General features: G+C 49.7%; 6 protein-coding genes across 6 annotated transcripts; 2 read left to right on the forward strand and 4 right to left on the reverse strand.

Annotated features, from left to right (window-relative positions):
* Positions 1–932: 932 nt before the first annotated feature.
* On the reverse strand, positions 933–1,618 carry FTJAE_13452 (uncharacterized protein; the record flags this gene model as incomplete). The annotated part of the gene is made up of 2 exons (XM_037346597.1): positions 933–975; positions 1,017–1,618. The coding sequence occupies 2 exons, from the start codon at positions 1,616–1,618 to the stop codon at positions 933–935; spliced, it is 645 nt and encodes a 214-aa protein (XP_037199515.1).
* An 819-nt stretch (positions 1,619–2,437) lies between these two features.
* FTJAE_13453 (YBT1-vacuolar 'full-size' ABC transporting bile acid) lies at positions 2,438–7,558 on the reverse strand (the record flags this gene model as incomplete). The annotated part of the gene is made up of 2 exons (XM_037346598.1): positions 2,438–7,411; positions 7,460–7,558. The coding sequence occupies 2 exons, from the start codon at positions 7,556–7,558 to the stop codon at positions 2,438–2,440; spliced, it is 5,073 nt and encodes a 1,690-aa protein (XP_037199516.1).
* A 3,153-nt stretch (positions 7,559–10,711) lies between these two features.
* On the reverse strand, positions 10,712–12,327 carry FTJAE_13454 (transport SEC61 alpha subunit; the record flags this gene model as incomplete). Its single annotated transcript, XM_037346599.1, has 3 exons — positions 10,712–10,787; positions 10,838–12,182; positions 12,318–12,327. The coding sequence occupies 3 exons, from the start codon at positions 12,325–12,327 to the stop codon at positions 10,712–10,714; spliced, it is 1,431 nt and encodes a 476-aa protein (XP_037199517.1).
* A 554-nt stretch (positions 12,328–12,881) lies between these two features.
* FTJAE_13455 (tRNA dimethylallyltransferase) lies at positions 12,882–14,281 on the forward strand (the record flags this gene model as incomplete). The annotated part of the gene is made up of 2 exons (XM_037346600.1): positions 12,882–12,950; positions 12,995–14,281. The coding sequence occupies 2 exons, from the start codon at positions 12,882–12,884 to the stop codon at positions 14,279–14,281; spliced, it is 1,356 nt and encodes a 451-aa protein (XP_037199518.1).
* Positions 14,282–16,286: 2,005 nt separating this feature from the next.
* FTJAE_13456 (transcription factor) lies at positions 16,287–18,559 on the forward strand (the record flags this gene model as incomplete). The annotated part of the gene is made up of 4 exons (XM_037346601.1): positions 16,287–16,415; positions 16,471–16,773; positions 16,821–17,294; positions 17,339–18,559. 4 exons carry the CDS (start codon positions 16,287–16,289, stop codon positions 18,557–18,559), a joined length of 2,127 nt encoding a protein of 708 aa, XP_037199519.1.
* Positions 18,560–18,824: 265 nt separating this feature from the next.
* On the reverse strand, positions 18,825–19,864 carry FTJAE_13457 (uncharacterized protein; the record flags this gene model as incomplete). The annotated part of the gene is made up of 3 exons (XM_037346602.1): positions 18,825–19,136; positions 19,178–19,297; positions 19,610–19,864. 3 exons carry the CDS (start codon positions 19,862–19,864, stop codon positions 18,825–18,827), a joined length of 687 nt encoding a protein of 228 aa, XP_037199520.1.
* Positions 19,865–20,050: the final 186 nt, after the last annotated feature.

The raw sequence follows: 20,050 nt of genomic DNA on the forward strand, positions 1-20,050 counted from the left end.
AGGGATGTGTAGATGATGAGAGAGCGACATTGGTGGGGTGGAGGGGCTGATAAGATAAGAAAAGAGCTACCCTAGACCATTGCTCAGATTATATTCGTCAGTAACATATCTAATTGTCAGCTGAGCGAATCAATCTTGCTCTTGGGTATTTAGTTCTTGAGTTACGAGACCTTTGAGCCCTTCGCTATCATCTGTGTTATTTTAAATCTGATGAAGTCGTCTCTGTAGTGGTCCAGTTCACAATGTGAGAGGTGCACATCAACACCACAATAATCTCAACAAGATAGCTTGAAACACAAACGAATAACATTTTGAGTTGGGAATAACTATCATGAATCATAAATAAAAACCAACGCAAGGCAATGCAATCTTGTACGCCAACGCTTCCATGCAAACCCAGGAGCGAGCTCAATCTAATGCCCCAACACCAACCAAAACACCATCAAATACGTGGCGAATGCCTTCCACTCCCCTCCCCATCTCCTCCCCATCCAAACGTGCGTTGCAGAACCTCCAACCCCGCTCTCATACCCCTGGCGGAGTCTTCAGCCCCGGGCGCCACGCACGCATCCACTATATCATCACGGCTCAGCCGCCCTCGTCGCCTCGTCTGGATCGCCTGCTCAATAGGTCGTCGCCACAGTCTGAACCACTGATCTTCACTCATACATGCATATCGGAGCGTTCCCTGTCTGTCAGGCCGACTTAGCGACCACTCCACGAATACCGTCTCGTACCACCTCGTTCGCAGCGACACCCACGGCCAAGTGAATATCCACAGAAGCGAGATATAAAACAAAAGAACAATCCATCGTGTGAGGCGCCATCGATTGGTTAGGCAGCGGTTGTATATCTCAACCCGTGCATTCGTCGTAGGAAACGTTATGTTGACTTCCCCACGATACCCCGTCCCCCGCACCAAACTCTCCAGCCTAGACCCCACGAGGGCGAAGTCCCAGCCCGTCAAGCGCCGCTCTAGAACAAACACCTTTAGACCGGCTCTGCTCGCACAGTACCTATAGCACCACTGCGCAACACCCGGCGTGCCCTCCTCAGGCGGTCCGCTGCCCCCGAACCCCGGCGCGCGCGTCATGCTCGCCGTCCCGCGGCGCACCTTGTCGAAATTGTTCACGGCGCGGATGCGTCTCCACGAACGACGGGTTGCCATCTCTTGATACAGCAGGGGCGTGAGTTCAATGTGGATGTCAAAGTCGACACCCTTGCCGGACTTGCGGTCTAGACCCTGGATGCGGACGTACGGTCTTGGTGGTTCCTTGGCGAGCTCTGAGATGTGCTGCTCGAGGAATTCAGGGTCTGTATCAAGACGCTTGTCGAGATAGTAGACTACTTTGTCGTTGGACGTCCCCTTGAAGGGATGCAGACCAAGGGAGGATGAGCTGCTGGGCAACAGGTCAAATGGATTCGCGTGGGGTCCCTCGTTGTCGACTACGGTGTAACTCGGAGGCGGATCATCCTCTGAGCGGTCCGTATAAGGCGTTGCATTCTGCTGTTGGCGCTGGTCCTCAGGGTAATGATGCATCGGCATTTGCGAGATAGACGTCTGCCCACTCGTCACGCTCTCCGAGTCCAAATGCGGAGGAGTCTGCGACGATGCCATGCTCGGCGATTATCCCCAGCAGCGAAAGAATTAATCGCCCTTGACGGGGTTGATGAAGAACGATATATAAAAAAGTCGGGGATGCTGATCAAGTTCTAGAATCCTGATGGAGTGATGAGCACGTGCCCAATTCGACCTCGCCACAGCGGTACACGTAAGTATTGGCTGTGAATAGTCCGCGGTAGAAAAAATGAGGGGGGAAGAGAAATAAGTAGACAAGAGGGGGAAAATACGAGCAAGCGAATGAAACTATTTTATAAGACAAGAGCTAGAGTTGATGCTATGTTGTCAAGTCGTCAAGGCCAACGAATCGTTTCTGTAACCCAGTGACGAAGGAAAGATACGTACCCTGCCCTTGTGGTGCTGCCTGAGATGGAGGTCAAGCATGCCCTGTATTGGGTGAGCAGGGGTAATGCAGTTATTGAAACATTTATATGAATAGACAAATATACTCATACTGTGTGTAAGTTAATAATGGACGTCGTATTAAACTATTCAAGTATCAGTTCATGCAATCTCGACGCCGAATTGCGGAGAAGATCTCATCCACTTGCCGGACCCACTTTGGCATTGACGATGGCTTCATTTGATGACACTAGACATTACGACTACTATGATGCGCTTAGACTCGCGCCACAATATTTTTAGACATCACAGCATCAATCAATGCTCAAACGCATAATTATAGGCATACGCCTTCTATACTTTTATTCAAGTCCACGGCTCATACCACAAATATACAAGTCCTCAATCCCGGAACCCGTTCCCCCCCAACTTTTAATCCTCCTCTTCTATACGCGGCAGCTTCTCTTTCTCCTCCTATGGATCAACATCCACCAAGCGTCCAGAATCCCACTTCTTCTTCGCCGCCTTGAGGAGAACATCCAGCTCACCACTCATCTCGCACATACTGCGGAACGTACCATCCTTGTTATTGATGAGTTCCCACGGGTGAGCATACTCCACCACCTCGCCCTTGTCGAGAACCAGCACCTTGTCGTAGTCTACAATGGTTGCTAGCCGATGGGCGATTGTGATGACGGTGCCTGTGAGCTCGCGGATTGTTTCTTGGATCTTTGAGTCGGTGGCGTAGTCGATGGATGCTGTGGCTTCGTCCATGACTAATACTGTAGGGGACTTGAGCATGGCTCGAGCAAGACACAGAAGCTGGCGCTGTCCTTGGGACAGATTTGAGCCTGATGCCGCGACTGGCGATTGAAGATTCAAGAAGAGGTTCTTGTTGGTCTTGGCAGTTGGTGAGTTTGGTGAGCCAGGTGTTTGTGTCGGCGTAGGTGGTGATGTTAGAGGCTCATCGGGACCAATGAGCTGTACTCGTCGGAGCGCAGCAAAGATCTGATCATCCGTGTATTGATCGAATGGATCCAAGTTGCTTCGAATCGTGCCGTGGAATAGTGTAGGATCTTGAGGCACAATGGTGATGTTCTCTCGAAGATCCTGCAGACCAATGCTGCCAATCTCAAGTCCGTCGATGAGAATCTTGCCCTTGTCTGCCTCTAGCGCTCGGAAAATCGCCAGGGCCAGAGAACTCTTGCCTGCACCCGTTCTTCCAACGATACCAACCTTTTCTTGCGGCTCAATCTTGAGCGTAATGTTCTGCAAGACAGGGTTGAGCTCCTTTCGGTAACTTGTGGTGTAGTCCACAAACTCGACCGACCCCTTACGAGGCCAGTCTGCTGGAGGTCGGCTGTCCTCAATAACAGCCTCCGCCTCTTGCTCAACGTCGAGATACTCCTTGATACGCTCCATAGAGTTCATGTTTTGCTCGTTGATGGCATAAAGACGTACAAGCCACAGCACACTCTCGGTGAAGCTCAATGCGTAGCTCAGGGAAATACCCGCTGCTCCGGCATCCGTCTTACCAAGGTTAAGGATAAGGAACATGCCGGCAAAGAAGGCCACCAAGTCTCCCACAAGATCAGCCCTAAAGGCCAGCCATCTATTGCATGCCCATAGGTAAATGAAGGGTCGACTCTGAGTGTTGATCTTTTCCAAATTGTCCCGGATGAATCGTCGCTCATCACCATACGCTCGAATGGTTGTCATGCCACTCAAGGTCTCTCCAAATTGCTGGAACAGAGGACTGCGCTGAACTGCCTCAAGACGCTTCAGATCGCGAGAAGCTCGGAGGTAGAAAGCGGCGATGAGGTAGAATAGAATAGCAATACCAAAAGCGGCATACAAGAACTTGGGTGTGATGTATGCAATCAAACCAACCGTCATCATTAGAGAAATGCCACAGCTGATGACACCAATTGCCACAGGTGCAATTTCTTGATCAACCGCCTCCAGATCTTTGCTGAATCGGTTCATCAATTGGCCCAGCGGGGTGACATCAAAGAACTTGAACTTGGCTCGCGTCACAGATGCTATCAAACGATCGTGAATGCCCTTTGATGCCGTCAACGAACCCAGGAAGATCCAGAGATCTCTAAAGAGAGCTGCCATGGCACCAGCAATTCCAATCGCGGCGAGAACGGACAAGTAGTACATAGCATTGACCCCATGCGGGTGGCCTTGTGCAGAAAAGGACCCATCGAGAGGCTTCAGGTCTTCCGCAGAGCCGAGTCGGACAACGTTAGCAAAGCCGACAGCGTTAAATTGCGTAGAAGAATACATTGCCGGCGCGACCTTTGACTCTGGTGTACCATTGACGTATTGGTTCGCCCATACACGGACCCAGAGGTTAGTGGCCAATCCAGAAACCTGCTGAGAAATAAAGACGAAGAGGGCAACAATCCAGAACCACCAGGGGCCCATGGACTGGAGGTACAGCTTGAGAACGGGCCACTTGACTGACCCAGTGGCCTTGGTTTCTTCCATGGCATCCTTCTTGGGTTTGTTCTGTGCGTCCTTCTTAGAGCTATCAACACCATCGAGAGCATCGCCTTGGCCATTAACAGTGGTTTCATCATCGCCGACACTTGAGGGAACACGAGAAGGAATGCGCGAGGGAATGGCTGAGCCGGGGTGAGACTTTTGAATCTCCTCACCAAGCTTGCCAGAAGCAATAACCTCAGCTGAAGGACCTTGAATGTCAACTCGGCCATTCTCAAGCAGAACAACGTAATCCGAAGAGGGAATACAAAGGGTCGTGTTGTGTGTAACGAGAATACAAGTACGGTTTCTCATGAGAGGTCCACGAATGCAGTTGCTAAAGATCCATTGCGCGGTGTGTGAGTCAACAGCACTGAGACAGTCGTCAAGTAGCAGATGGGCAGAGTTGGAGTAGAGGGCACGAGCAAGAGAAATACGCTGCTTCTGTCCACCAGAAAGCGTGATACCCTTCTCTCCGACCAGTGTTTCGTCGCCGTGGTCGAGAATCTGCAGATCGCGTTCTAGTGCACAAGCCACAATGACATTGCGGTACCGTTGCTCGTCAAATGGCGCAGAGAACAGAATGTTTTCGCGGACATTTGCGTTAACCAACCAAGCGGATTGTGCGACGTAGGCGATCGTGTTGGCGAGACCAGTCTCAGGATCAGGATGAACATCTTCTCGGCTGCGGCCACCGGGACAGTAGACGCCTCCTTCTAGCAGTGACATTTCACCAAGAAGACCCATCAGCATAGATGTCTTTCCAGAACCTGTGGGACCCGCGATGATGTTCAGTTTGCCGATCTTGAAATCAATGTCTAGGTCCATGAGTCGGAAAGCACGGGCACTATCCTCAGCAACAGTGTCTTTGCTACCCCACGTAAGAGTAGCATTGTTGAAGCCAATTCGCCTGACACCCTCGTCATCCACATTATCCAAGCCAAGCTGAATGTACTTGTCGGTCTCCTCCTCCTGAAGGAAATCCTCCACACGATCGATAGAAACCTTGGTTTCCTGGACGTGGGCGAACATGTCACCAAATTGGTCCAGCGGGACACGGAGAAGCATGAAGAGTGACATGGCTGTAAAGGCGATGGATGGCTTCAGGGGCTTTTGCTCGAAGATCGTGTAAACAAGGAACGAGAAGAAGGTGATGAGGACGGGCACGGAGTTCCAAATAGCTACAGCCAGTGCCCAGACCATGAACCTTGAACGCAAAGCCTTGAGTTCCAGCTGACGCTTCTCGTCAATGATACGGCCAAAGCGCTGTTCCCAGGCAAAGTACTTGATGATGCGAATGTTTTGCAAGACCTCGTTGGTGACATTAGTACGCTTGTCGGTGGCTGCAAGAATTCTCTTCGAAGTGATGGTGAAACCCCGAGCAAGGCCGTAGTTGACAGGCAGGAGAAGGACCATGACGATGATGCCAGGGATAGCACTAAGACCCATGACCTGCCAGAGCAGTACAACGGCAATGACCAGCTGTGTAGGAGCGGAAGCACACAGAAAGTGCAGATACGCAGTGACTTCGGAAATCTTGAAACTGTCGATAGACATGAGGTTGATGATGGTACCCAGATTGGCCTGCTCATCGCCAGAATCGTCTTTCTTGTCGTCCTTGATGCTCTCGTTGGCAGATTCGGCATCGTTGGGAGTAGCTTTCTTATCGTCCTTCTTCATGTTCAGAGCTCGCTTAATCTTTCCAACAAAACCATTTTGTGCCTCGTCTTCCTTGGGGCTAGCTTTATCTTCAAGCAGCACCTTGTCCTTGCCTGTGGAAGCCTTACGACGAAGCGCTTTGGCATAGATGTCGCCGATGATAAGAGCTCGGACACGGATGCAGATCTTTCGACCAATCCAGAGAGCTTGGTTATCGGCGTATGAACGTATTAAATCGACTACAGGAAGGCCAATGACATAAAGCCAGATGACATTGATCGGTAGGTTTGTCTCGGTTTGGTTCTTCAATCCTGCATTATAGTCTTCAACAAACTCGAGAATCACCTTCAAAAGAAGGGTTGGCGCAAACGTAAAAAGGCCAGCGAGGACCGCGAGGGCGCATTGAATCAGCAGGTCCCGCTTGAAGTACTTGAGCAGATGCACCGCGAGGGAACCAGTTCGCTTCATCTGACGGTAATCAGCAATAACAGCAGCGGCCTTGTCCTTGGGCAACAAGTTCCAGACATGCTCCATTTCCATCGGAGCCTTCCAGCCCTTGTAGACGATCGCATCAACCCAGCCAAACACAGCCAGAGAAAATAGACTGGCCAATGGTTCGCGCGAGGGTTCAATTCCGTCCTCCCATTCCAAGCGGACTGTTTTGTTGCCCTTTCTAGTGGTCATTGCCATTAAGAAAAGGAGTGTAATAAGTGCAAACTCCACAATCGTTGTGATCTTGTCGGTTCGGCTAATGTCATCTTGGAGGAAGGCGGATCGAAAAAGAAAGATTGAAAGAACCCAGTTGAAGCTGTAGAGAAAAGCTGTGTGGTTCCAGAGATGAGGACCACGTCGCTTTAGAGCACCTAGCACCAGACGCAGAGTCGAGAGGATGAAAACGTAGATCCAAATCAGAAGACCAGTAATCGCTGCAGGACGGCTGTTACGTCCCTTGCTGCCTTCAATTAGCTGAAGAATGTTTACAGCAATGAGACCAGCGATGGCAAGTTCCTCTACGACCTGCGAAACCAATTGACCAGTAGGTGTGTCGGCTTGGACTATAGAACCACGAGTAGTAGTCTTGACAAGGGCCAATCGACCGCCGTTAATCTCAAGTCCATCATCGTCATCAGAATCGTCAACCTGCACGGGAGGAAGATCGGTATGGCTGTGGCGTCGGTCCTCGCTTGCAAGCCGTTGATACCTAGCTTTGGACTTGGACCAGGAGCTTAAAAGGCGGGAGATGCTTGTCCAGGCCAAAAGCGCAACGGAAACGAAGAGGGCGATCAGAGGGAGTAGAATCTGCAGGTAGCTAGAGTAGTACAAGAAAAACGGTCAGCCAGCTTTTACAGCGCAGGGGTCAAGACAAGGGAGCACAAACTCTACTCGGAAGCAGACGCTGAAGTCATCAATCTCCCATAGATTTCCGTTGCACTGCGCAAACCCCATTGTTTCAGAGATATTGCTCACGTCGAGCTCACTGGTGGGGGACTGCCGCAGAGGCGGAGAGTAAGTAATTCGAGATGTCGCGACAATGAATTGACGGGATTGTGCGTCGAAAGAGTTCTAGATAACGGGTTCGGGCAGGTGATCGTCAAATCCCAAGGTGGGTTGCACGAGTGCGTCGGACCGGTAGCGGTGGCTGCGGCGCCGGAGGTCTCGAGGCAGTCAAGGTATTGTGCAGTCCTGTCGGAGCTTTGTCGCAATGATCCCGGTCAAGCGTCACTTGCAAGCACCATCGATGGAGCGTGGCGTGACGTGAGCGATTGCAGAACCCGGATGGTCGACAAGATTCTATCTCGAGACCGTAATTGCGCTTCTTTGCGATTGCAATTTTCGAGTCGTTCAGCGCTCAATCGAAGCGTATGATGATGCCGAGGTCGCAGATTGTCGTGCTGATCATCGATCAGATGCCGTCAGAGTTTTGTATGCGAACTCTGAACACTCTCCGACGAATGACGTCTTTGTAGAGAGCGTGAAAGGACCAAGAAGAATACTCTGCAAAGAAACTGGAAAAAAGAAAGAATATCGGTACCGATGCCAATAGAAGTATTAGATGAAGAATGCAGTCGAAACAAAAGAGTTTTGACCGTGACTTGCAGGAACTAAGAAAAGAGGAGGAAGAGACGAAGAGTGCGGCGGCCGTTGAAGAGAAGAACCAAAACGAACGAACGAACGGGGAAGAGTAGACTAGGCCAGGCCAAAACAACACAAGTTCCGAGATACGTTATGGATTCACAAGCACGCACGCAAGACAAGGCAAGACTTTACTCTTGTTGGATGGCACCGGGGGGAGAGGAAAGTGGAGGGCATGTGTCGGTGTCCAGGGAGTGAGATGCAAGCTATGAAGCTTTAGTGGGGCAGCAGATGGCCCCAGGCTAGGTACAGTTCAGTAGGTGAGGTAACGATGGCTTGCGATGCGATGCGATGCGATCCCTACAGATGATGAATGCAATGTTGCACTGCTCTGTAACTTTGCGATAGCCTTGAATTCAGTTGGCGTCGGGTTATTCCTTGACTGACAGAAATAAATTTGACAAAACCTCTAGCCTAAACGATCCATCCTTGGGACCCATCTACCCACTACAAATTTCTCACAAGTCGTCATGACAAACATTGGCAATTAATGATGCGAGCAATCCAATCTGTATGTTACCCCAGTTCTGCCTATACTGTATGACGGGGCTGCGGGGACATCACCTCGTTTACTCCGTTTCAAGCAGGTGTCAGGTTCTCAAATCAACACAATCAATTGAATGCTATAAATGTTTGCACGCTCCAATACTACTGATTGATGGCAAATAATCCTTGCAAAAGGTCACAAGGATATCGGCGTTGAGCCAAAACTCAGACATGTCTAGACAAGGTATTCTAGCCACACAGACCCAGTTAGCGTTCAAACTTCAAGATACCTAACCGACCGCTACAAAAGTGCCCTTTGCATCAGGTAACTCGCTCCGACAGCCTTATCTAACAGGTGACGTTACGAGACATTGGCTCGGAATTAATACCGTCAGACTGTAAAATGATGGACTGACTCGAATAAACAAAGGGCGAGAGGTTGTAGGGCCAAGGAGTGGTAGACATCGTGAGTTGACGCGTAGGAACGTGCTGTTATTTATGAATCAGTAAAATGCCAGTAGTCTTGACTAATTTCCACGCACGTACCTGTATGGTAGACACGGTGATAATGGGATCGTGATTGTTGATAATTGTAGTTAATTGAAAGAGTCTGATCAATACCCAATTGATTACCGGTACATTGGCATATCAAATATTTGACGATAATCTTCTCCCTGTATACTGGCAGCTTATGGAGTGTCCATCCAAGAGGCTCGTGATTGTTCTTTCATCTACCCAGATGAATTGTATCTGCAGACAAAGACCATTATGAAGTTCAATCATATTGCCCTTCTTTATCTAATCAATAATTACCATTGCATCCTAACCATATCATGCAATTCACGACAAACGTTCCAGTCAACCATCACACAAACTACCCTAGAAAGAACCATCTCCACAACAACACCACATGAGCTAAAGTCTTGTGTCTCTCTGAACAGGGATCATGTCTTCAACAGCTTACATACCACCCTGCGGTCTGAGCGCACCCATCACAGTTGTGTCCGTAGCTCTATCATATGCAGAACATACGGCTCATCCAATCGCTTATAACTCTGTTTCTCACCTATCAATCGTCAAAACCGCCATTGAGGCTCTATATATACCGTGCTATCATCCAATCTTTTGCAACAATCACATTGTCGAGCAGCACAACATTCGTACAACAAGACATGTGTCGTGCATTCAGCCTCAACACATGCAAACCGTCAGATTGATAACAATCCCCTCTTGCGTGATTCGCTATCCCTCACCGCCGGCTAATACACTCGTTCCCTTATCGTTACTCCAGGTCCCTGGGGCATGGGGAAACGGTTCCCCCACGGTCTAATGCCGTGTAGCGGTTACATCCAACGCCTTTGACCAATCGAAGTATGATGACCTTGCAGTTGAACTGGGTGTGTTCCTGTTGGACCGTGACGCGAGGGCCTCACTTCTGCAGGACCGGTGAGACCTGCAGTGATGAGACAATCCGTGAACTAGGCTCTGGTGTAGATGCTGTCTAGGTAGACTGTTTCCTCTTTGGTTGTGTACTGTGCCCATGTAACAGTGTACAAGGGTTACAGTCATCTCTTATCCATTCCTATGTCAACTACCCTGCAGACAGTCAAGCGAAATCGGACGTTGCACAATTGGCATTAAATATATGTCATTCATAGATCGTTCTTGAGTTACTACGGAGCTCATCCGTACCACACACGTGGCTTTCAGACATGGCGTCCCTCTCCAACCAACCCGTCATGACAGCTCTTGAGCTATTTTTGTTAATAATGACACGACAGTCTTTAATGACTGTCCCAATTCCTTCCCAGCCAATATGACATCACTCCCCCGACTCCTCCGGCTTGTTGAGCAAAAAGGAAACAAAAACATGTTGACTATTTTATCTTTTCTTCCTCTTTACTGTTGATACACAAACGCCCGTCTTAGCGGGCCACAACGAAGGCTGAATCAATCGTGCCTTGTGTTCGAGATGGCTGTTTAGCCCATAATCATGCCCTTCATACCGGCCATGTCACCCTCCTTGGCGGCGATTTCGAAGTAACCGTAGATAATACTGTAGATGTTAGTATTGCGATTGAAGAGTTAGAGGGAGATTCAACTTACGTGACAGCAAGGAGAGTACCGGTACCGGAACCAAGAGCGCCCAAAAGGTCACTGGTGACGGAGAGCGCACCAATACAGGCACCACCAAAGGCAGCGGCAGTAGGAATGATGCGCTTGAGCTCCTTGTACATGGACTGATCACGGTGTCCAGCCATGACGAGACCCTGATCCTTGAGCTGCTTGGCAACATCACGAGGGCTGGAGCCAGAAACCTCAATCCAGGTCTTGGAGAAGAGAGCACAAGCACCGAGCATGTAGACAATGTAGGCGCTCATGTGGATAGGGTCGAGAAGAGCCTCCTTCAGGTTCTGGGGAGGCGACATGTAGTAGACGAGACCAGAGGTAGCGTGGAGCTGAGAAGAACCATCCTTGGCCTCCCAGACACCGAAGAGACGGACAAGGAGGTTCTCAGAGAAGCGGGAGTAGAGCATCTGGCTGATAAGGAAGACGTTGGAAGAAAGAGCGGACTGCAGCATGATGGGCATGTTGGAGGTGTAGAACAGGCGGACGGGGTAAGATCCACGAGCACCACGCTGGCGAGAAGACTTGACGGGGATCTCGACGCGGAAACCCTGGAGGTAGATGACAGCGGCAAAGACGGCAATGGTGGCAAGGAGGTTCATGATGTTGGGAAGGTTCTGGCGGTAGAAAGCCTCCTGGAGAGCTCGCTGCTTATTGGGCCAGGTCATGAGGAGGTGGAAGAGGGCAATGACGGCACCCTCAAACTCGGGACCACGGCCAGTGTTGATGGTGGTGGGAGAGAAAGCCTTCCACATGATGGACTCGCAGATGTTGGTGGCGATGAACAGAGAGATACCGCTGCCAAGACCGTAGCCCTTCTGGAGCAGCTCGTCGAGGAGAATAACAATCATACCAGCAACAACGAGCTGGAGGATCAGGAGGAAGACGATACCAGCACCAAGGTCGGAGGGAGGTCCATAGAGACCAGAGAAGACGTAGACAGTAGCAGTACCGGCGGAGAGGATAAAGGCCAGAAGCTTCTGGGCGGTCTGGTAGAGCTCGCGGTCGGACTTGAGGTCAAGGTTGACGTCGATCATGTGGGTGCCAGCAAGGAGCTGGAAAACCATGCCAGAGGAGATGATGGGTGTGATACCCAATTCCATCAGCGTACCACGGTTACTCGCGATGACCATTCGCAGCCAGTATAGAGGATCCGAGTTGTCGGAGGAGACGATACCGTAGAGAGGCATCTGGCTCATGACCAGGAAGATGAGGAGGGTGAGAGCCGTCCACATGAGCTTCTGGTTGAAGGGGATCTTAGTCTCCGGCTGCTGAACCTCTGGGAGGAACGGCACGAACGGCTTGACCAGATCAAGGAATCGTACTATCGAGCGCAGCCACTGTTAGCTTTTCTGTCCGATGATTCGCGATGCCAATTGGCAATTGCGCGCCATTTTGTGATGTCGCGCGAGCTTAAACTTGGAAGCTTTCAGCTCCAGACAAGGAGAACAAAACTTACGGGAACTCATGGTGGGCAACGAGACTAAAGGGACAGAACAAGAATTGGACTATTTCATCCAATGAGGGGAAGAAAGAAGGAAAGAAAAGGAAGATGCTGAGCTTGAAGAGCCCAGGCGATTTGAAGGGTCGATGGGAGAATAATTAAAGGAGAGCTGGGGGGGCGGAGGTTGGCGATCTGGCTTCAATGAGCCCAAATTGTAGATGTGTCCAATATTGGGAGTGGAGTGGCACGTGACCTCCAGGGGCGACTCGAGATGGGGAGCTCCAGCTAAGGTTCCATTCCCTGAGCTTCTCCAGGTAATAGCCTATAGGGAGCTAGCGAGCTGTGAACAAAGGGGTTTCAGCCTCTGAGACCAATTGAAGCTAACCCTTGGACCCCGCCGTAATTTTTCCGTCAAATGACTCCGCTTTGCCTGTTCTGGAACATTTGAGGGTTTGACTCAATATTCATTCACTGGGAACACGACAAGGGCAAGCAAGTAGTTATTGGGAATCGATGTTTATGGCTTTATTTTAGATGCTTCGTCGCCTGGGTCCTCTTCTCAGGCGAAATTTCACTACAATGTCTAGAAAACCTCCAGCAGAACCCCTGGTGGTTGTGCTAGGATCAACGGGCACGGGCAAGTCAGATGTAAGTTAGCATCACCCAGGGTAGAATGGTTCTGACAGATATAGTTGGCAGTTGAACTTGCAACTCGGTTGAATGGTGAAATCATCAACGCCGATGCTATGCAGTTGTATAATGGACTGCCAATCATCACCAATAAAATCACCACTGAAGAACAGCGTGGCATTCCTCATCATCTTCTTGGACATATTTCTTTGGATGAGCAACCATGGGATGTTGATGATTTCAAGAGGGAAGCGACTCGGACAATACGAGAGATTCGTGGCCGAGGACGGTTGCCCATTCTCGTCGGTGGTTCACAGTATTATGTCGACCCCATACTCTTCAAAGAGGTTATTCTGGACGACATAGACCTGGATATGTCCAAGTCATTTCCAATCTTGCAAGAGTCAGGCGAAGTTATGCTCCATGAATTACGAAAGGTTGACCCTGTCATGGCTGATCGATGGCACCCCAAGGATCGTCGCAAGATCCAGCGATCCCTGGAGATTTACCTTCGGAGCGGCAAAAGAGCATCCGAATACTATGCCGAGCAACAAGCTCGAAAAGAAGCAGCCCAGCAAGACGCCAACAAGCAGCCCTGGGAGAATCTGCTATTCTGGGTCTACTCGGAACGAGATGTCCTGCGAGATCGTCTCGATAAGCGAGTCGATAAGATGCAGACGAGTGGACTCATGGACGAAGTCCGAGAACTTTACGAATTTAAGAATAAAAAGGAAGCGGAAGGCCAGCGTCTCGACATGACAAAGGGGATATGGCAGTCAATTGGATATAAGCAGTTCGAGCCATACTTGTCTGCTGTTGACGAGGGGCGAGAGGCTGCAGAGCTCGAGAAATTGAAGAGCACAGGACTGGAAGAGATGAAGTCGGCAACGAGGCGATATGCTGTCTATCAGACTCGCTGGATTAGACTGAAGCAGATTCCGCGGATACGTGAGATTGGCCCAGAAGCTATGAACAACATGTATCTTCTGGACAGTACGGATGTCTCTGCATATGGCCAGAACGTCGTTGAGCCGGCCGTAAAGTTGACTGAACAGTTCCTCAAAGGCGAAGAACGTCCGTTACCGACTGAGGTTTCGTCACTTGCGAACGAAGTCCTTACACAAGTTGGCAACCCACCACCAAAAGCAACACCATGCAAACGTACATGCGAAGTCTGCCATACAGTGTTAATGACAGAAGAGGCATGGAAACAGCATTTAAAAAGTTCAACTCATCGACGGGTTGTTCGCAAGAAAGCTAGAACGTCTTTGGTACCAGTGGAAAAAGTGCCCGAGGGCAAAGATGAAGGAGATTCTGGGCCAGAGCTGGGGTCCATGTTTTCAGAGTGATCAATACAAACAGTCAACCCCACATGCCACGATCCGAGTCCGTTCCATGGATTCCATGGAGCCGGTATTGAACAGTCACGTCACTTGCGACCATGATATGAGAATTATGGTTAGGCGTAAAGCTGGCTGCTCAAGGTCATCGCTTGAAACAAGATACCGACACCAGATGCCGTCATCGGATCGACTCGGATGCTAGCCGTTGATCCGTCTAAACGAATAACAGAGGTATTTCATGTTTCAACACGCTGTTTGACATGCCGTGTGAATCATCAGTCTGCCTTACAAATCGAAGTGCCCTGAAGTGCAACCGGACTCCGAAGACTTGGAGAGGAGACAACTGCCGTTGAACTATTCCATAGGGCTTACCGTACTTATGATGAGCTGGCATTGAATTCACCATGCCGGGACGATCTATGCGAGGCCCTCTGCTTAACCAAGGATCATGCCAGTTTGCATAATGGTCAGCTGGCCTAGGATGAAAGGGACGATAATAACCCGCTCACCCGAATCAGGCACAAGACCTTTAACGCGGGCAGATCATGATAGAAGTCAGTTTTGATGAATTACTACTCTTCAGAGCCTGATAGGTTCACCGGACACTCGGTGATATCACGTCCGTGGGGGGATATCATCAGAAGGCGAAACATAGACAAGGATACGAAAACCATATGGGACCGGGCTGTTCCCACAACCCGACGAGAGAGCGACACAGAGAGTTCTTACAAACACTGCGGAGAAGAGCTTATAGGTAGTGAACTGAGCGTTTGGGTTGGAGAGGGCTAGGTGGTCTACCTAGTTTAAGTGGCTTAACCTTCCGGAGCTTCCGAAGTTTACGAAAATATTTGATCAAGGAGCCCAGTTTTAAACGGCTGTGTACTGTATGAATGAGCATAGCTTTTAAAGGTCTGACGTAGGGTGCGATGCCAAACTACAGACCCTTTGGGATAGTATCGGATCAAGGTTTTAAGTATTTAATGTCCGTCAGTCTGCATACGGTAACAGGTCTGATACAAATTGAGTCATCGGGCAGGGCTGGTGCTTTGGTCCGTTGCGGCGGACTTGGATGACAAAAGTCCGCCGCTATCCCTCGAGTTCGGGTCCAGGGGGTCCTCATTGGTCAGTTTCAGCTAGAAGATTCGATTTTAGCATATCGACCATGTGAAACTCTAAGGAATGCATCAGCGATTTTCCTGCCAGGCGGCTTTATATCAACCTTGCCCTTTGGCCAGGTCTGCCTACTGTCTATTTACGGTATGGAGAATTAAATATCTGCCTGAATCGATACAGCCCTAAGAACAAGGGGGTAATTATTTTATTTCCTTATATCTTTGGACTACTTCCCTAACACCTACGTCAACTGATGTGACTGTCGAATAAACGGAATACGCGGATTCCGGTATGCGCGTTTAATTAAGTTATTCAACCCTTTCATACCACCTTTTTTTATGCAGAGGCATTGGACAATCTTCAACAACCACTGAACAATCCGATCCGAACAGACCTGGATAAAAAAAGACCAATAGGCCAGCCCCTGGGCTACCTCCCAGAAGAGACAAGACAAGCAAAGCACCACCTCAGCCAGCCATAACCTAACCGGCTCTACATTATACCGGTAGACTCGGCATCTTACGGTATCGTCAGCTGCCCTGCTTATCGTTTTTTTTTTTTTTTTTTTTACACCAGGGAGTTTCTGAGGTGTCTGATCGATCATAACCATTTCACATTCATCACATTTTATCTCTTATCCTCCTCTTTCAGTCTTGACAGACTCTTTGTTCCGTTTGCGTTTCTGTCCTGCTGCCCCTCCCCCTCACTCACCTGACCCCAGTGAAACGGACGGAAGCGGGCTTCTGAAGAACCCCAGCTACCCGCTCTGCCTGAGCTGTACGTACTGTACGGTGGAGCTCACGCTGGCGTCATAGGATATTTTACTCAACCTTCAACTCTCATCGACGAGGACGAGACTCTATGACTGTTATGTGAGGTTTTGCTCAATTCTGCGGTCATGTCAAACAATATCACTCACGGGCCGGGCTCTGTATCGCACAAGAACCCTCGTGTTCTGGCCTGCGTCTTGTGTCAGCATCGCAAGATCAAATGCGACCGTAACACACCCTGTTCAAATTGTATCAAGGTGAGCATCTCCAGCCGCAATCTCTTATCAGATTCAGCCATTAATGCGAATCCAGGCAAATGTTACTTGTACTCCAAGCACTCCCGCTCCGGCAAGGAAGCGCCGGAGACCCAATCAGGACCTTCAGGAAAGACTTGCACGATGTGAGCAGCTCCTAAAACAATACGCCGATGGTTCTGTACCATCTCCTTCTGCTGTTGGCCATTCACCTGCTGCAAATGGGACCGTAGATACGTATCCCGCGACACCCACCAACGTCGACGGCCAGTCCAAGTGGAAACCAACTGGCAAGATGGTCAAGGAAGAGGGCGGGGTGCGATTCATGGACAGTTATCTCTGGGCTAATATCCACGATGAGGTGAGTCTACCGACTTGGCCTGCTAACATGCACTAATGCCATTCAAGCTCCAAGCAATGAGAGAAATTGTCGACACCGATGATCCAGAAGAAGCCAGTGTAATGGGCTCTGAAGATCTCAGTCCAGATTATAACATTGATCTTTTGATACCCGCCGATACAGCTACCAGATCATGCGAGGAACTCCAGCCTGAGCCGGTTCACATCTTTAGGCTCTGGCAGTTATTTGTCGATCGTGTCAATCCTCTGACCAAGATTATCCACGTGCCATCAGTGCAACCATTCGCTTTGGAGATGGCTACCGATATCAACAAGATCCCACTCAACTATCAGGCTCTCCTATTCGCCATATTTACCATGGCCACAGTATCCCTCACCGAAACCGAATGCCTTCAGATGCTGGGAACATCTCGGGATGAAGCTCTCCGCAGGTACACTATTGGAACCAAGGTGGCACTCACAAAGTTTAACTTTCTCAAAAACTACGACATGGTGGCTCTGCAGGCATTGCTGCTTTACTTGGTAAGATAACAATACCCCTGTGGAACTATTGCTGACGATTCCAGTTATCTCTCCAGAACCGATATGATCGACATGCGGCCTGGATTCTCAGTGGAATGGTTGTGCGTATCGCGCAAAAGATGGGCTACCACCGTGACGGCGACTACCTGGGACTAAACGCCTTTGAGACCGAAATGCGACGACGTATGTGGTGGCAGATCATCCTCCAGGATGCCAAGAATGCTCTAGTTTCTGGCTTGAGCCACTCGCTTCTCCCAAGCAGCTGGGACACCAAGATGCCACAAAACGTAAACGATGCCGACCTTTTCCCAGGATCAATCGAACCCGTTCTACCCCGCGAGGGTCCCACAGAAATGGCTTTCTGTCTAATCGGCTACCAGATCGCCAAGTTTCTCGTCAACGCCGAATCACTCCACGGAACCCCCGGATTAGAAGCTGCCGTCATGGGACACGACTTTGAAGGCCAGGATCCTGCCATTCTACCGAGTATTCAGCAGTACCGAGATTTGGTGGATAATCTAGAGCAGAATTTGCTTGAAGTCGAAGCTCGTTACATCGATCCTACGGCTGGAAACGTACACATCGCCGCACTCAGCATTCGTCCGATGATCTGCAGCAAGATGAGGGAGATACTAGTCCCCATGAAGGAGCAGCCAGAATGGGGAACAGAAATTCTCGACAAGAAGGATAACCTCTTCAAGATTGTGTTGATGAACAATGAGCACAGCACAGATGCATATGGCGTGATGGACCAAACTGGTTTCCTCTGGTTCCTCAAGTTTCATTTCCAGATTGATATCTTTACAGTCATGACCAAGCAGCTCTGCCAACGACCGACTGGTTCCCTCGCCGACCGCGCATGGAACATGGTCCAGAAGATCTACCACTACCACACCGAACTCCTCGACATCTCCCAAAAGACATACTACATCCAAGCCCAGACAGTCCTGAAAGCTTGGAAGAACCGAGAGCAAGCCTTTAGAGCAGCTGGCCAACCCCTCGAGACACCAAACTTTATCTATCGCCTACGAGACGTCGTCAAGAGCGAGAACAGAACCTCAGAACCCTCGCCGCAACAACCTGTCGCCCATCCTCCACAAAACTCACAACAAATGACCGATCTTGATCCATTTTTGGGTAATTATCTGGATGTATCGACGCTGAATTGGGATTTATGGGGGAACATGAATCAACCGCCACAGCAGCAGCAGAGTCAGATGCCTGTTTCGTTATTCGGCAATTTCCCAATGGGCAACATGGGTTAGGGTTATGAGATTGTACTTTTGAAAAGTTTGGTGCTGGTATGATAATGAGCTGGGAATCTCCATGGAGTAGGGTGCATGTTGGATTTATAGAGCGGCGTTGGTAGGGATGGATACCAGGGAGCAATGTATCATATATTTTGTCAAGTCACAAGTTATGAATCACAGCATTTTAGAGTCTTGCTATTATCAGAGTGTTTGAGTCAATCCCTTTCCTCTCACAGACAGTCCCTGATCTTCCGTCTGCCCAACCCTGCCTCCGACACCCTCAGTTCTGAGCATGAGTCTGAGTCGCTTCAAAGACCGGGTAAACATGTCCCGCACCATTGCTCCCCCGCACAAGAGGATGATTCAGAGCACCATCAGGCATGGCATCCAGTTCAATGTCAGAGTTGGCATCCGAATCGTCGTGGTCGCGGCCGCGGGCACCAGTAGGTGATTTGGGACGAGAGCGCCAGTTGCAGAAACAAACTGCTGCAAGGAAGATGACGACGATGGCGGTGCAGCTGATGGCGATGGCGATGACTACATTGGTGTCGCTCATGCGGCGGTGGATGGTGTTTGTCATTGTTGCGGTTGCCTGAGATGTTAGTTGTGATGTGACATAGGGGGATGACTTACCGAGGACTTGATGCTGTCAGTGAGTGACTGCAGAGGATTCTTGACTGCAGTCTGGATGGCTTGAAGATGTTCACCAAGGGATGGATGCGAGTTGGAAGTTTGGGAGATGAGATAATGACACTAAACAAACACGGCAACAGATCGATGTACAAGGGGAACAATGTTTTGGTATATTTATGAGTAGCAACGACAAGTGAAGAATATAATAGACTTTCCCATCAAAAACAACATCATGTAGCTGTTTGAGGTTGATAATGCATGCCCGAGTCTGCAAACATGTCAGGTTATTCCTCGCTGGCTTGCACTGACAGCCACGTTCACTTGCACCATTCCCAAACAACCTCAATCTCTCTTATCTAACTCACCTGAATATCACCAGAACTCACCATAACTTACCTAAACCTGTGCCTCAGCTGACCTATTCCTGACCACCGCAGATTGTCGTCCCGCAACTATACCACGTTTCCGAGCCTCTTTGTTCTGCTCCCTCTTCTGCTGCCGATGGGCCAGATACTGCAGGCAACAGCACGGAGCAACAAACAGCAGAAACAGAAGCGCCATGCCGACGGTCAACCCAATGATAGCTATCTTGTCAGAGTGGTTGGGTTTGCCGTGGTCGTGCTGTGTCAGGGCATCGAGTGTTGTGGTGGGGGAGGCGACGGTCATGAGAGTACTAGGGGAAGCCATTTTGATTGCGATGGAAAGGAACATACCTGTTGGTGAATTTCTGGTCTCTCTGAACTTGGTAGATGGGTTGGGGTTGGCGAGGAGTATGGAGATATATAGGGGCTTATGAGTATGTGTGAGCAGTGAACATGGTGGTGTTATATATACAGCTCCAAGAACAAGACATTGTTATAGCATCTGCCACGG

This window comes from Fusarium tjaetaba (genome assembly GCF_013396195.1).
Source record: "Fusarium tjaetaba strain NRRL 66243 chromosome Unknown NRRL66243_c0000421, whole genome shotgun sequence".
NCBI classification, from domain to species: Eukaryota; Fungi; Ascomycota; class Sordariomycetes; order Hypocreales; family Nectriaceae; genus Fusarium; species Fusarium tjaetaba.